An 11,914-nucleotide genomic window follows, 5' to 3' on the forward strand; every position below is an offset into this window, starting at 1 on the left:
CTGCCCAAGCCCTATAATGCACTATACGGTCTCATCCCCTATATTCAGCTGTTAAAAAAGGCTCTTTTTAGCTTAAATAAACTATCAGATGTGGCTTTTTGGAGGGGATTTTGGACAATGAGGGAACCTGGGGGGGAGAAACATCCTGCTTGGCTTCATTTTGGGGAGAAAAACCTCTTTTGAGCAGACAAAGTTATGAAATGGAAAAAAATGAAACAAACCAATGAAATTTTATTACAATAAATTAAATAAGAGGGGAAAAGGCCAGTGGAGGAGGAAACTGGGCAAACTGGTGACACTTGGACAGATTTATGCCCCCTCCCCAAGCAGGGTCTGGGTTAATTCTGGGAGGGTTTAGGGATACTTTTGGAGCTGTTTCCTGCCCATCTCCACTTCTTATTTTCACTTAGGAAGTGACAGTTTTCTCAAAAACAAAGGGGATGGTGGCTTAACAGCACTTTCTCCTGGAGGCAGCAGTGCCCACCTTTTCTTAACCAGTTCATCCCTAAGTTGGGAATTTCTTCCCTGTGAGCACCACTTCGAGGTGGAAAATCACCGTTTCTCAGCATGCTGGCTGCTCCTTTGGGGAAAAGGCCCAAAATGGAGCAAACCTCCCCAAAAGCAGAGGATCAAAAACCCTGACACCCCCTGGTTTGCACTGGAGCTGTATTTTGGGGCAAAATATACATGAATTGGTGTCCTCTAGGTATTATGAGCTGCTGATTTGAGTGCCTTTTGAGTCCTGTTTTTATAAGCACCTGCCAAAACCTGCCAATTATTAACCTGAATAGTTGTAAACCCATGCCCATAATTCCGCCTTTTTTCAGTTAAAATGGACCCCAGTGAGGAGCAGGGGAGGTTTCATGTCCCCATCCTCACGGAGGCCCTGCAGTCTCACTCAGGTTTGCTCCTTTGTGCCTGCCACACTTCCTTCGGGTGCACCGTTCCAACTCCAGTCTGAATTCTGAGAGTGTTAGTGGGAGAGGGGCAGCATGGGGAGAAGCAGGGGGCAATGGATAAAAAACCCCCAAGAACACTCATTCTCAACCCCCAAACCCCCCTGAAACACATCCACCTCCCAACCTGGCCTCCAGCCTTGTGGAAAAACCTTTGACTCCTGTGGAAAAAAAAAGCCCTTCAGCTACCCCCTAAGTCTCTTTTCATGGGCTGGTACGAGGTGTCTCTGTCACTGGGGAGGGTTTTGGGAGCTGCAGTGGTGGTTCCGTGGGAGGGCTGTGAGGTGCATCTGCTGGCTCTGCTCGAGGAGCGAGGGCTGTGCACATTCCCTGCCCAAGAATCTGCCATTGGAACTGCTGTTGGGATGCTGGTGAGCTGCCTTTGGGTGAAAAGAGACTGATTCTGACCACCCTCTCCCCCCCTTCCATGCTGGAGAGCCATCTCTGGACCTGCTGAGCTATGCAGAAGAGCAGATTTTTTTGTTGTTTATGTTTCGTTATTTTTTATGTACTTTCAAATTAAATATCCATTAAGCTATTCACATGAAAAGTGGATAAAATTGAGTGTTGGAAGCTCATCTTTTGGAGCAGGATGCTGCAAAGAAGCACTTTGATTTACACATTGCTGGGCCTTGTCTTTTAAGGAAGACAGCACCCACAACCAACCTCACCATGAACCAAACAGGGAAACAACTAATTATACAACTGACCAAGACTGTAATTTGGGTTTAGCAGTGACCTGTGGGTTTGTCAAGGCAGTTATTTAAAATTAGGGCCCCGAAGATAAAAGCAGCTGCCTTCCCTGCTGCCTTTCCTTGTGGTTTCTCCTCTTCCTCAGTCTGATGTCAAGAATGTCTGTGGATGGGGAGGCAAGTCTGGCAGTGAAGATGGAGCGACTGAGGCTGTAAGAGGCAGAGACCTGCCCAGTCCTGCCTGTGCTTGCTGATAACAGGTCTCTATCACATGGTTTAACCCTAATAACAACTTTCTGCTGCCTCAAGATACAAGGTTGTTTATTTTTTCCCCTTCTATTCAACTTGTAGGCAGTGCAAGGGGATAAAATGGGGGATAAAATCCTGTCTGTGGCCTCTCTCTCTGCTCACTTTGTGGCAGTGGCAAAACCATGAGCCATAGTGATCCCAGGAGGCACGAGAGGTGGTTTTAGCCCATTTCCCTTAAATTCTTTGCAAGTCCTAAGCAGAAATGTTTCCACTTGCAAATTCTTATTACGAGGCATCCAGAAGCAAAGCCTCAAAGCGAGCTTTTCAAAAATCTTTAGGCATGTTCTCCCTGTTTTTCCGGGCTGTGGGAAATAAAAATATCTCTGTTCTCCAACTGAGGAGCAAGGGAGTGAAATGTGATTAATATTGTTAAATTAGGTGTTATAAGGAAAATGAAATGGGTCAGGGGTTGGGGAGTTGGGGCTGTTTATTGAGTGCAGGATTTGCTGGGTTGGTGGAAGTGTCTGTGCTTGGGAGGTTCATGGCTGGTTTTGGGGGGATTCAGGGGCAGAAGGTGAGCAGAGCTGGACCCTCACCCAGCCAGAGCAGTGGCCGGAGTCGCTCACCGGCAAAAGTGGCTGGGGGAAAGGTAAAGATTTCGGTCTGGCTGTCAGCATTGCGGAAAGCCACCCGCCCACCGGCGTAATCCAGAGCCACCTTGATGCGTCGGAGCGTGTAGCTTTGGGGCAGACATGTGGGGCTGGGCCAGGTGAGAGCCTGCAGCTGCCCCAACCACTGCCCCACAGCCCAAACTCCACGCTCAGGGCTGAGACCAAAGCAGCCCTTACGAGACACGAATTCCCGAGCCACCCCCAATGCCCAGTCGGGACCAGGACGAACCTCCACAGCCCAGCAGTGCCGGCCCCCCACGAAGCCCTGCCGACCCAAAACACAGCGGAGAGACTCAAAACGCTCCTTTCCTGAGGGAAGAGGAGCTGGGGGTGATTCCCGGCGGCCTGCAGTCCGGCCATCTGCTGACACCAGGATTTGGGGGTGAGCTGTGGCTGGATCCAGGGTCACAGTTGCTGGACAGGAGAGACGTGTTAGTGGGGCTCTATGCATCAGGGTTATCAGCTTCAAAAATCACACCAGAGCATCAGCTCCAGGTTCTGCAGCTGAGCCACAGTTCTGGATACTGAATCTGAGCATCAACCTTGAAGCCTGACTCACCTCTCCGGTATCCCCCTGAGTCTTCCTCCAGTGAACAGCCCAAGATGTCTGGAAATAGAAGATGATCCCAGAGATTTTTACCTCTGGATCTGGCTCTGAGGCTGCCCCACATCCACCCATTCCCTGCAGCAAGGAGAAGGCAAGACCACCAGAGGTCGGAGATATAACCCCCTTCATTTGGGGCATCACCCACCTCCACACATAATTAATGCCCTAATTTGGGTGCCAATTAACCACCAACAGCCCTCTGCATCTCCCACCACCAGTTTCCTATGCCTTAAGGCTGCTATAAAAAGAATAAATCCTTGATTTTCTTTTAAATAAAGGAGGATTTAAAATGACGCTTTCACTGTCCAGCTGAATTTGGCAACCCTGGGGTTCTCTTTCCTCCCAGTCCCACCCTAGGTTCCCATTTCTGCTTTATAAATCCCCTTTTTTGCCAATTTTTCCTCTACAAGCACCTTTAAACTGTGTCACTGCCTCTGCCAGCATGTTGGTTTTCCGGGTAACATCCTCAAGCTCTGCTTCCAGCTCTGGCATCAACAGCAGCGACGGCTGCACCTTCCTCTCTGTGCACCTCAAGGGGGGGAAATTGGGGTGTTTAATGCCAAGAAATCCCAAAATTTCCTTTCCCCACCACTGGAAAACCACAGGGACATCTTTTTTTCCCTGGGCAAGGGTCCAGCTCCTGCAAGATGTGATGGTAGATTCCCCCATCTTCGCCAAGTTCTGGATTAACCACCAACCCCCTCCAGCTCAAAAGCAAAAATCTCAGAGGAAAAGAATGCAGGGTGAGGAGGAGATCCCAAAAGTGGAGGATTTTGGCCCAAAACTGGTGTTCCTGGTGATGCTTTTTGGCCCCAGTACCTGCTCAGGGTGGTTTGGGCATCCTGAAGAGGAAGGGAGAGAGATGCTTAGGGCTGTTTTCCTGGGAATAGAAGCCAAGGGGTGGGGGCGAACAGAGGGATTTGTGGGGACAGTTTTGGCTCACCCGTAGCAGATCAACATCCGGTTGCTGGCACTTGGCCTGGAGCTCAGCGCGGTGTTGCCGGATCCAGGTTATCTTGGCAGCTTCACCACGTTGCTGTTCCTCCAGCCTCCAGCACAGGCGACGGAACCGGGCAAGGAAACGCGACTCCTGCTCAGTCAAAACCCGCCGGAGCTCTTCCAGCATCACCAGCAGCTTCTGCTTCTCAGCACTGACTCGAGTCTAGGGGATGAAGGAGAAGAAGGATGCTGCTGGAGTGGGGAATGAAGCACTTTGGCCCCCACAGTGCACCTTAACTGCAGCAGCACTCACCAGCATCTCCTGTCTTGTCTCCTTCGCTGCCTCACTGAGACTGGCATGTCGCTCATACTCCTCTTGCAGGCTTTTTAGGGAATCTTCAAATTGCTTCTGCAACCGGGAAAAAGGGGTTTGGGCTCCTGGAGGAGGGGGATAAGGCGAAGCTGGGACCCCTAAAGCACCTGCAATATGGCCGAAGCAGGTGGTCCATTCCTCATCCTCCTCTCCAGCTGCACTGAAGCAGATATGTTCATGCATATCCATGTTATAATTAATTTTATAGGTATGCTCTATGTATAGTCTTGCCTCATCTGTAAAGGTATGTAAATATATACTGATAAATGGGCATTACAGTCCTTCCAGCCAGGCTGGGAAATCCTACCTTTCCAAGTTCTCCTGTAAAAAAGTTGCCACCACCCTTCAGTTCCCATTCCCCCGTTCCCCCCTCCTTGCACACCCAGCCAAGTCCGAACCCCCCCTTGGGGACCCCCATTTCTCCTCCACACCCGGAAGCAGAACAGGAATCCTCCACAGCAAAGGCACTGGCTGACAGCAGCAGCTTGAATTCACCAATATTTAGTTTTGGTTCCAAAACTGCCACACTCCTGCCCTGTTTCATACTTAACCCTCAGCAAATTGCAGCATTACAGCTCAGTTTTGACTTTTGGATGCTCATAATATTTTTCTCCTGGAAAGATGGAGAAAAGCTTTGCCCCATCTCAAAATACATATTTTGGGGGAAGAGCTTTAAGGGAAACTGGGGTTTTAGCGTCTCTCAGGCAGGGAGAGAGTGTCTGAGACAGGGATTCGCTCACCCTGTACCAGCGAGCGGCCTCTTCGAGGGGCACAGCGGGCTCAGCGCGATGCTCAGCGCAAGCAGCGCAGACGAGGATTCCATCCCGGTGACTAAAAAGAGTGAGGGGTTGTTGGTGCCTCCGGCAAAGCTCCTGAGCCGCCGGCGTGTCCAGCTCCTGGACGGCAGCCACCACGTTGGCCAGCTGCCGGTTGGGACGGAAGCCGCCGTGCGGGAAAGAGACCCGGCACTGCGGGCAGGAACCACCGCCGGCGGCATCCACCGAGCAACAATCGAGACAACGGCGGCAAAAATTGTGGCCGCAGCTGAGGATCATGACAGGGTCGTGGAAGAAGTCCAGGCAGACGGCGCAGGTAGTTTCCTCCTGGAGGTATCTTATGGCATTTCCCGCAGCCATGGTTGTTTTTAAAGGGCACTCGGAGAAGTGCGCACAAAAAGGGGCCTGGCCAGGGTTTTCCTGGAAGTGGCGACGGGGCGGGACCCTGGTGTTGGCATCCGGGACCTGCCAGGCGAAAGCGACGTAGGGCTGACCCGATTTTTCCACTGGCCCAGTGACGAAACCGCCTCCAAGGCCAAGGCCAGCAAGGATTCAAGGACAGAAGCGAACACCGGCGGCGACAGCGGAGGCGGAGTGGGAGGGCGTTAGGAGGGATGAGTTATTAACAAGGCGAATTTTTGCCACTCCGGCTGCAGCGGGCGAAGCAAAGTGCGGCCAGAGGGTGGCTGTAGGAAACATGGATTAAAGCAGGAATGTGGCAAGTGAGCAGAGGTCCATGGAGCTCATGTGGATATCAACTGGGAACGAGGGGCGGGGGGGTGTTAGGGTGAAATAAAAACCCACCCTTGTCCTCAGCACCCAAATTGCATGGCAAAAATAAGAAACAAAGGGGGGGGAAGAAAAGAACTACTAGGTTCAGGATCTGTGGGGGTAGGTGGTGTTAGAGCAGAAATTCCAGGAGGGAGTATGAAGGAGTTAATGAAGTTTTGCAATAAAATTAATCAGACACCGAACCAAACGAGGGTCTTGGACCTGAAAGTTTCATTTCTATAGAATAATAAAAGTATGTTAAATATATATAATCAAGCATATGATATATAAATATAGTTTTATATATTTTAACTATAATAAAAATGTTAACTATGTTTCAATATATTTTATATAATATATAAAAATGTAATTACATATAATATGTTTAACTGTAATTGCAAATTTTAGTATAGAATTGTAGAAATAACAAAACCCACGTAAAAATAATTTCAAAAATACTAATCAGGAATTATTATAGTTATGAATAAGGCTGATAAAACACACTTTGAGGTGCAATGGGGCAGAGCACGACAGAACGGGACAGGACAAAACATGAGAAACCGGGACCAAATAAATTCAAAGTTTGGTATCTCGGGGCAGAAAGGAAGGGAAAGATCCCCTAAAATCCTCTCTTCCTTTTTTTTTAAAGTATTTTTTTCTAGGAAACGCCTGAAAAATTAGTTAACGGGAGACCAACTTTATGCTTAATTAACTCTTAATTATTTCAGGCACTTACTGTCCTTTTATTAAGAGGAATCTCAGCCTACACAAGGCTTCTGCAGCAGGAGGAGAAGCCAGGGCTGTGCTAGATATAAATATTTTCCCCAGAAATTGTTATTTTTGTACATTTTTGCTATCTCTCTGCATGCACATAAAAGCAAACCGCTCTTTCTACCTTAATTAAGGGGAGTGCGGGGGAGGGGCTAATAAAACAGCTCTTGGAGCCGCAGCGCCTCGGTGCCCATGTGCACTCCAACCGCTTCACTTCCTGCGGCAATTTGTAGCGTTGTAGCTGGGTTTGTTTCCTTCTTGGTGGATGGAAGCCACCAGCCACCGATGCCGCAGGAAAGCCACCCTGGAGCAGACGCGCAGCCGGTGGTGGCGGGGCTGCACTGAGGTGTGGCTGCTCCCGCGAGTCTCTGAAAGCCGCGCCAGGGAGTGACTTGTCGCCTCGTGTCACTGAAAGACCTGCATCGCGGGACGGCCGCTGTCAGGTGTCGCCGGAAGGGCTGCACAGAGAGGAGGGCGAATACAATATATAGAACAGAATAAAATAAACAGAAATAAAGAGCCGCAGCGGGGGGTGGCCACTGCCCCGCATCTAAAAGCCGCACCGTGGGGCGGGCGAGGCGCGGCCGGGATCGATCCTCCCCATCCCACAACACCCCCTGCGCGACAAGCGGTGACTCCCCGCGGCACTGCGCCGGAGCTGAGCGGTGACAGCCAGAGCCGGGAAAGCGGCTTCCAGCGACGGGGAGGAGCAGTCAAGTCGTCCGAGCACTTAGGCACCGGGATAGGTCCGCCACTCGCCACCCAAGGACCCGGACCTGTGTATCCCGCTGCCTCTCGCTAGCCTGCTGCTGTCTCCCTAGCCTGCAGAAGCAATAAATACCGTAATATCTATCCTATGCACACAAAAAAAAAATTCTGGAGGTTTTTTCCTATTTTTTTACTTCACGACCTTCATGTTGAGCAGCAGCGCAAGACCGCTCACTAGTTAAAGCAGCAGAGTAACTGCTGGCAGTAAATTTGGGGCAGAACAGATCTTGTCCTGTGACAAGATCTGAGCTGGGAGGGAAGCTCGACAGAAAGCCATTTGTGTCCTGGGGAACACGGGCAGCACCCCGGGCTCTGGGTTGTGGCAGCATCTTGCAGAGTCCAGCTACTGTGTCTGTGTCCTGCATCTCCCCGCAGAGACCCCTGTCAGCTGCCAGCTGGCTCCTGGCCTTGCTGGGCCTCTCCAGCCTCATCCTGCTTCTTCTCCTCATCCCACCACATGCTTTTTCTGTCTGCCAAGAGCTGTGGGAGAGGACCCATGCCAGGCTCCAGGGTTGCCTTCACTGCAGGGAGACTCATGCAGGCACCTGTGCCTGGGAGGAGGGAAGGACATGAGCGGCGAGTGGGTGCTGAGCCTGCTGCTGCCTCCCCTTGGACAACCTCCTCTTCCTTCTGGCTTCTCCCCAGATAACTGAATTATCCCAAACTACAACTGAATTCCTTCCAAAATAATTCTGAGTTTCCCCCCAACATCTCTGAGTTATGACAAAAATAACTGAATTATCCCAAATACCTCTGCATTCCTCCCAAAATGCCTCCAAATTCTCCTAAAATACCAGAACTCTCCCCAAATACCTCTGAACTCCTCCAGGTCCTCTCACAGAGCATTCCACTGGTGGCAGCAGGAGCTCAGGCTTTTCTCAAGATCCATGGGGAGCCCAGAGGGGAAGTGAAGCCTCATTTCACTACAGCTGGGAAGATAAATGACAGGGATGGATGGCATGCGAGGGATATTTGAACCCCTCTCCACAGGTGGGGTGACAAGGGAGGAAAGTGACCAGTTTCCACATACCTGCTTACGATGCTCCCAACATCCTAAAAATAAAAAGGGGGGGGGGGGGGGGGGGGGGGTGATTAAGGATCTCGTAGGCAGCGCTTTGGAAAGGCTTTTGGGTAAGGAGGGCTCTCACCTGGGGCAAGCACTTGGCTTCCAGCTGCCCCATGAGCCCATGGAGCTATGTGATCCCCTCAGCCACCTGCGATGATTTTTTGGCCTGGGCGGCTGTGAAGGAGTCATTCAGCTCCACCACCTGCCCCAGGACCACGTGCTCCTGCTCCACCAGCAGCTGGCACAGCCACTCGAACTTGGCCTCAATGCAGAGCCGCTCAGCCTTGCTCATCTCCTGGATGAGACAGAAAACCCCTGTGTAACCCCAGCCCTGAACTTCCCCTTTCAAGCTAAAGGACAAAAGCACTTTGGCTGGAGCCAGGGGGGCTGTGACACTGGGGCAGAGCTGAGGATGTGGCTAATTAGCGACTGCAGCATAATTAAGTACTTCACCCCATGCTTTTCCTTCTTTCCCCTTCCCTGTTTATATTCTGTCCAAAACCACATCAGGCTCTGGAAAGCATGGGTGAGGGTTAATTCTGTATTAACAAATGTCCCTTTAGGAAGCAGTCTGGGATGAAAATGAGCAATGCCATGAAAATGCAGTGATTAAAAGTGTTGATAATAAGCACCTGCACATGGAGGTGGTCAAACCTGCCCAGGAGCTGCACCAACCACTCCAACCGGGTTTGAGACTTTGCAGGGCACCGAGATACCTCATGGATGATCCCCCTTCCAGAGAGTTTTGGGGAAAAATAAATACCCATTTGAACTGTCAAAACACCAAGGGGCCCCCTGTACCAGCTAGTCCCGATGCTGCTTCTCTTTGCTCACTCTCCAGTCTAGAAACTCTGCCTTCACTCTCCAGTCTAGAAACTCTGCCAACACTTTCCTTAGGGATAGCAGGTGAGACTGGATTTTCTCCCGAATATATAAAAAAATAAAAATAAAAAATTATTTTAAAAATGTAAGTGATCAGCCCAGATCATTTGTATAATTCTGCCTTTAAAATCTTAATTTATTTGGGGGAGGAAAGCAAATAATCTTCCAAAAATGGCTCCTTGCTGCCTTCTCTGGAGAGCAGGGATCAACTTGCTTTATGTTTCTCCTACAACCAGAACCAGGCACTGGAGCTTTGCTTTCCCACCAAGAAATTAAACTATTTGCATTTTGCACCATTTTTGGGGGGGGAGGGGGGGGGGGGGAAGGGAGGGAGCAAAGCCTGATGGGTCTTAGGAAGCTGATCTCACCTCGCAGGTCCCCCAAAAATCTTCATGACCACAATCTGTGGCGGTTCACCCATTGCCTCCAGCACCCATGCAACCCTGAGGGGTTTTTGCCTCTTCAACATCGAGAGAGGAAGTTGTGGCTGGTCTCAGCATGCCAGTTTTGTGCCACTGCTGTGGCCACGCTGCCCTCCCGTGAGGAGAAAGGAATGCTGGGGGTTGGCAGTGGCACAGGGTGAAGCTGCCTGCCATAGAACCACCCTCGGGTGTTCCTGCGCTCAGCTCCCAGCACAACCTGCCCCAGTGGGAAAAGCAAATTTCCTCACTCACAGTTCTCTTTAAACATGTTTTATCTCTCCCAAGTTGTCTCATTTCTAGGCATTGCTGTCTCATCCCTCACCTGGAATCTGCTGTCAGCCTTGTCCCTGCTTTGCCTTGTTCAGCTCCATTGTGCAGAAGGGGCCACAGCCAGATTTGGGCCGCTAGGGGGCAAAATTTAACCAATTTCTTCCTAGTGGTGACGTGCAATAATGCATATTTTTTGCGCTGTCTTAATTTTCCTCCCTTCCCTCTCCAATGCTTGAAAGTAAATGGCCCTGAAATGGGGGAAAAAGGTGCAATCAGAGGGTGCAGGAAGTGTCAAACCACGTCATGGCCCCATATGCAGGTGAGAGATTAGAGGGCTCCTCCCTTCTTGACCGATAAAAACTGGCAGAGGCAGAGACAGGACCGAGCTTTGGCTGAGCCTGTGCCAGAGAGAGGAGAAAAAAATGCCAAGTGGAAACAAACCCAGTGGAGAAGCAGCCAGTGGAGAAAAAGCAACCCGAAAACAGCACCGGTGACACCAAGGAAAACACCAAAAAGGTTTGATACGGGGGGAACTCACAGTGCTGATAGGTGGTTACATCAACTTGCTGTCTTTTGGGGGGCAAAAGGGGATTTTGAGCTTTCTCTCCATCACATCAACACAAGAAGGAAAGTGGATTTGCCCTTGCTTTGACCTCAGGGTCTCTGTTTCAGATTTCATGGTGTTTTGCAGTGGAGGGTCATGGTTGTATTTGCTCATAACAACCCATCTGGGGAAATCTGGGTGAGAAACAGGATGGCTCCTGCTTTTATCTTCATTTAAGGATGATTTTCTTACCTTTTCCTCGCTTTTACTTATCCCCCTGCTGCTTTAATCCCCCTTTCTGCAAATTTGTTGAGGAAATGAGCACAAGGAAATGAAGCAACCTGTTCATTTTCAACTATTACAGCATGGTTTATTCAACCATTTTTGGCTTTATTACTCATTTCCAGGGCCCTTTAGCGCAGGCAAACCCTTTTTTGCATGCAAAGCCCCAGTTTCCGAAGGATGGATTTTAGGCCCTTCAGTGCCAGCTCTTATCTCCCCTGCACACATTTTCTTCGGGACCAGCAGCAAATTTCTCCCCCCTCACAGGATTTCTCTGGACATGAGAGGTAGACTTGGCTTATCTCAATTTTAAGGACTTTCCTCACTCAAATAAACCTTGTCAGATTTGGTTGATGAATGGGGGAGGCAGAGATGTATTTAAGATGGATTCAGCCCTGAACCAGCACAAGGAATGGGGTTTTAGGTTATAATAATATCTACAAGGTAGATGGGTCCATCCAAATGTGCTCCTCATGTTCCCTTCATAGTCATTGGGAAATTAATTGATTTAACCCCTCTCCATGGGTCTTTCCATAAATAAACTAAGCTCTGTTACAACTCTTGGAGAAAAAAATGGGCATTTTATTTAAGTATTTTGATTAGATGTGGTGGTTGAGCCCATTTCCTGACATAAAAATGGGCAGAAAACTGATAAGGGCCTGTTTGAAGGACAATAATTTGATTTTATTCTTTCTTTCTTTCTTTCTTTTTCTTTCTTTTTCTTTCTTTTTCTTTCTTTTTCTTTCTTTTTCTTTCTTTTTCTTTCTTTTTCTTTCTTTTTCTTTCTTTTTCTTTCTTTTTCTTTCTTTTTCTTTCTTTTTCTTTCTTTTTCTTTCTTTTTCTTTCTTTTTCTTTCTTTTTCTTTCTTTTTCTTT

General features: G+C 49.3%; 2 protein-coding genes across 6 annotated transcripts in view; one reads left to right on the plus strand and one right to left on the minus strand.

The window, feature by feature from the left end:
* Positions 1–1,124: 1,124 nt before the first annotated feature.
* LOC113981918 (zinc finger protein RFP-like) lies at positions 1,125–6,277 on the minus strand. Of its 2 annotated transcripts, none has more exons than XM_027709619.1 (8): positions 5,228–6,277; positions 4,428–4,523; positions 4,119–4,337; positions 3,995–4,017; positions 3,589–3,704; positions 3,128–3,175; positions 2,798–2,982; positions 1,125–2,259 (listed from the first exon to the last, which is right to left on the minus strand). In XM_027709619.1, the coding sequence occupies exons 1-8, from the start codon at positions 5,621–5,623 to the stop codon at positions 2,056–2,058; spliced, it is 1,287 nt and encodes a 428-aa protein (XP_027565420.1). In that variant the 5' UTR covers positions 5,624–6,277; the 3' UTR covers positions 1,125–2,055. The 2 variants fall into 2 exon arrangements, with proteins under 2 accessions (XP_027565420.1, XP_027565419.1); XM_027709618.1 differs by lacking the exon at positions 1,125–2,259 and adding an exon at positions 2,469–2,636 and having other exon boundaries at positions 3,128–3,250.
* Positions 6,278–10,452: 4,175 nt separating this feature from the next.
* Positions 10,453–11,914, plus strand: part of LOC113981897 (butyrophilin subfamily 1 member A1-like) — a 3,241-nt gene continuing 1,779 nt past the window's right edge. The window contains exon 1 of one of the 4 annotated variants that reach the window (XM_027709591.1): positions 10,453–10,532. In XM_027709591.1, the coding sequence (XP_027565392.1) occupies positions 10,467–10,532 (66 nt within the window). In that variant the 5' untranslated portion in view covers positions 10,453–10,466. Of the gene's footprint in view, positions 10,533–10,566; positions 10,763–11,914 lie in introns of those variants that run through there. The other 3 variants (XM_027709594.1, XM_027709593.1, XM_027709592.1) reach the window with 3 other exon arrangements.

The sequence above is a fragment of the Neopelma chrysocephalum genome, unplaced genomic scaffold (genome assembly GCF_003984885.1).
Source record: "Neopelma chrysocephalum unplaced genomic scaffold, ASM398488v2 Primary Assembly neopelma1_96814, whole genome shotgun sequence".
In the NCBI taxonomy this organism is placed as follows: domain Eukaryota; kingdom Metazoa; phylum Chordata; class Aves; order Passeriformes; family Pipridae; genus Neopelma; species Neopelma chrysocephalum.

What these genes read in the sequence shown, in the direction of transcription:
- LOC113981918 (XM_027709619.1), bottom strand. Translation starts at nt 5,623, where the DNA reads ATGGCTGCGGGAAATGCCATAAGATACCTCCAGGAGGAAACTACCTGC. An exon ending in GCCCAAACCACCCTGAGCAG is followed by an intron (nt 3,705 to 3,994) that starts GTACTGGGGCCA and finishes CCCCCCCTTGAG; the next exon opens with GTGCACAGAGAGGAAGGTGC. An exon ending in CTCAGGGGGATACCGGAGAG is followed by an intron (nt 2,983 to 3,127) that starts GTGAGTCAGGCT and finishes TCTCCTGTCCAG; the next exon opens with CAACTGTGACCCTGGATCCA.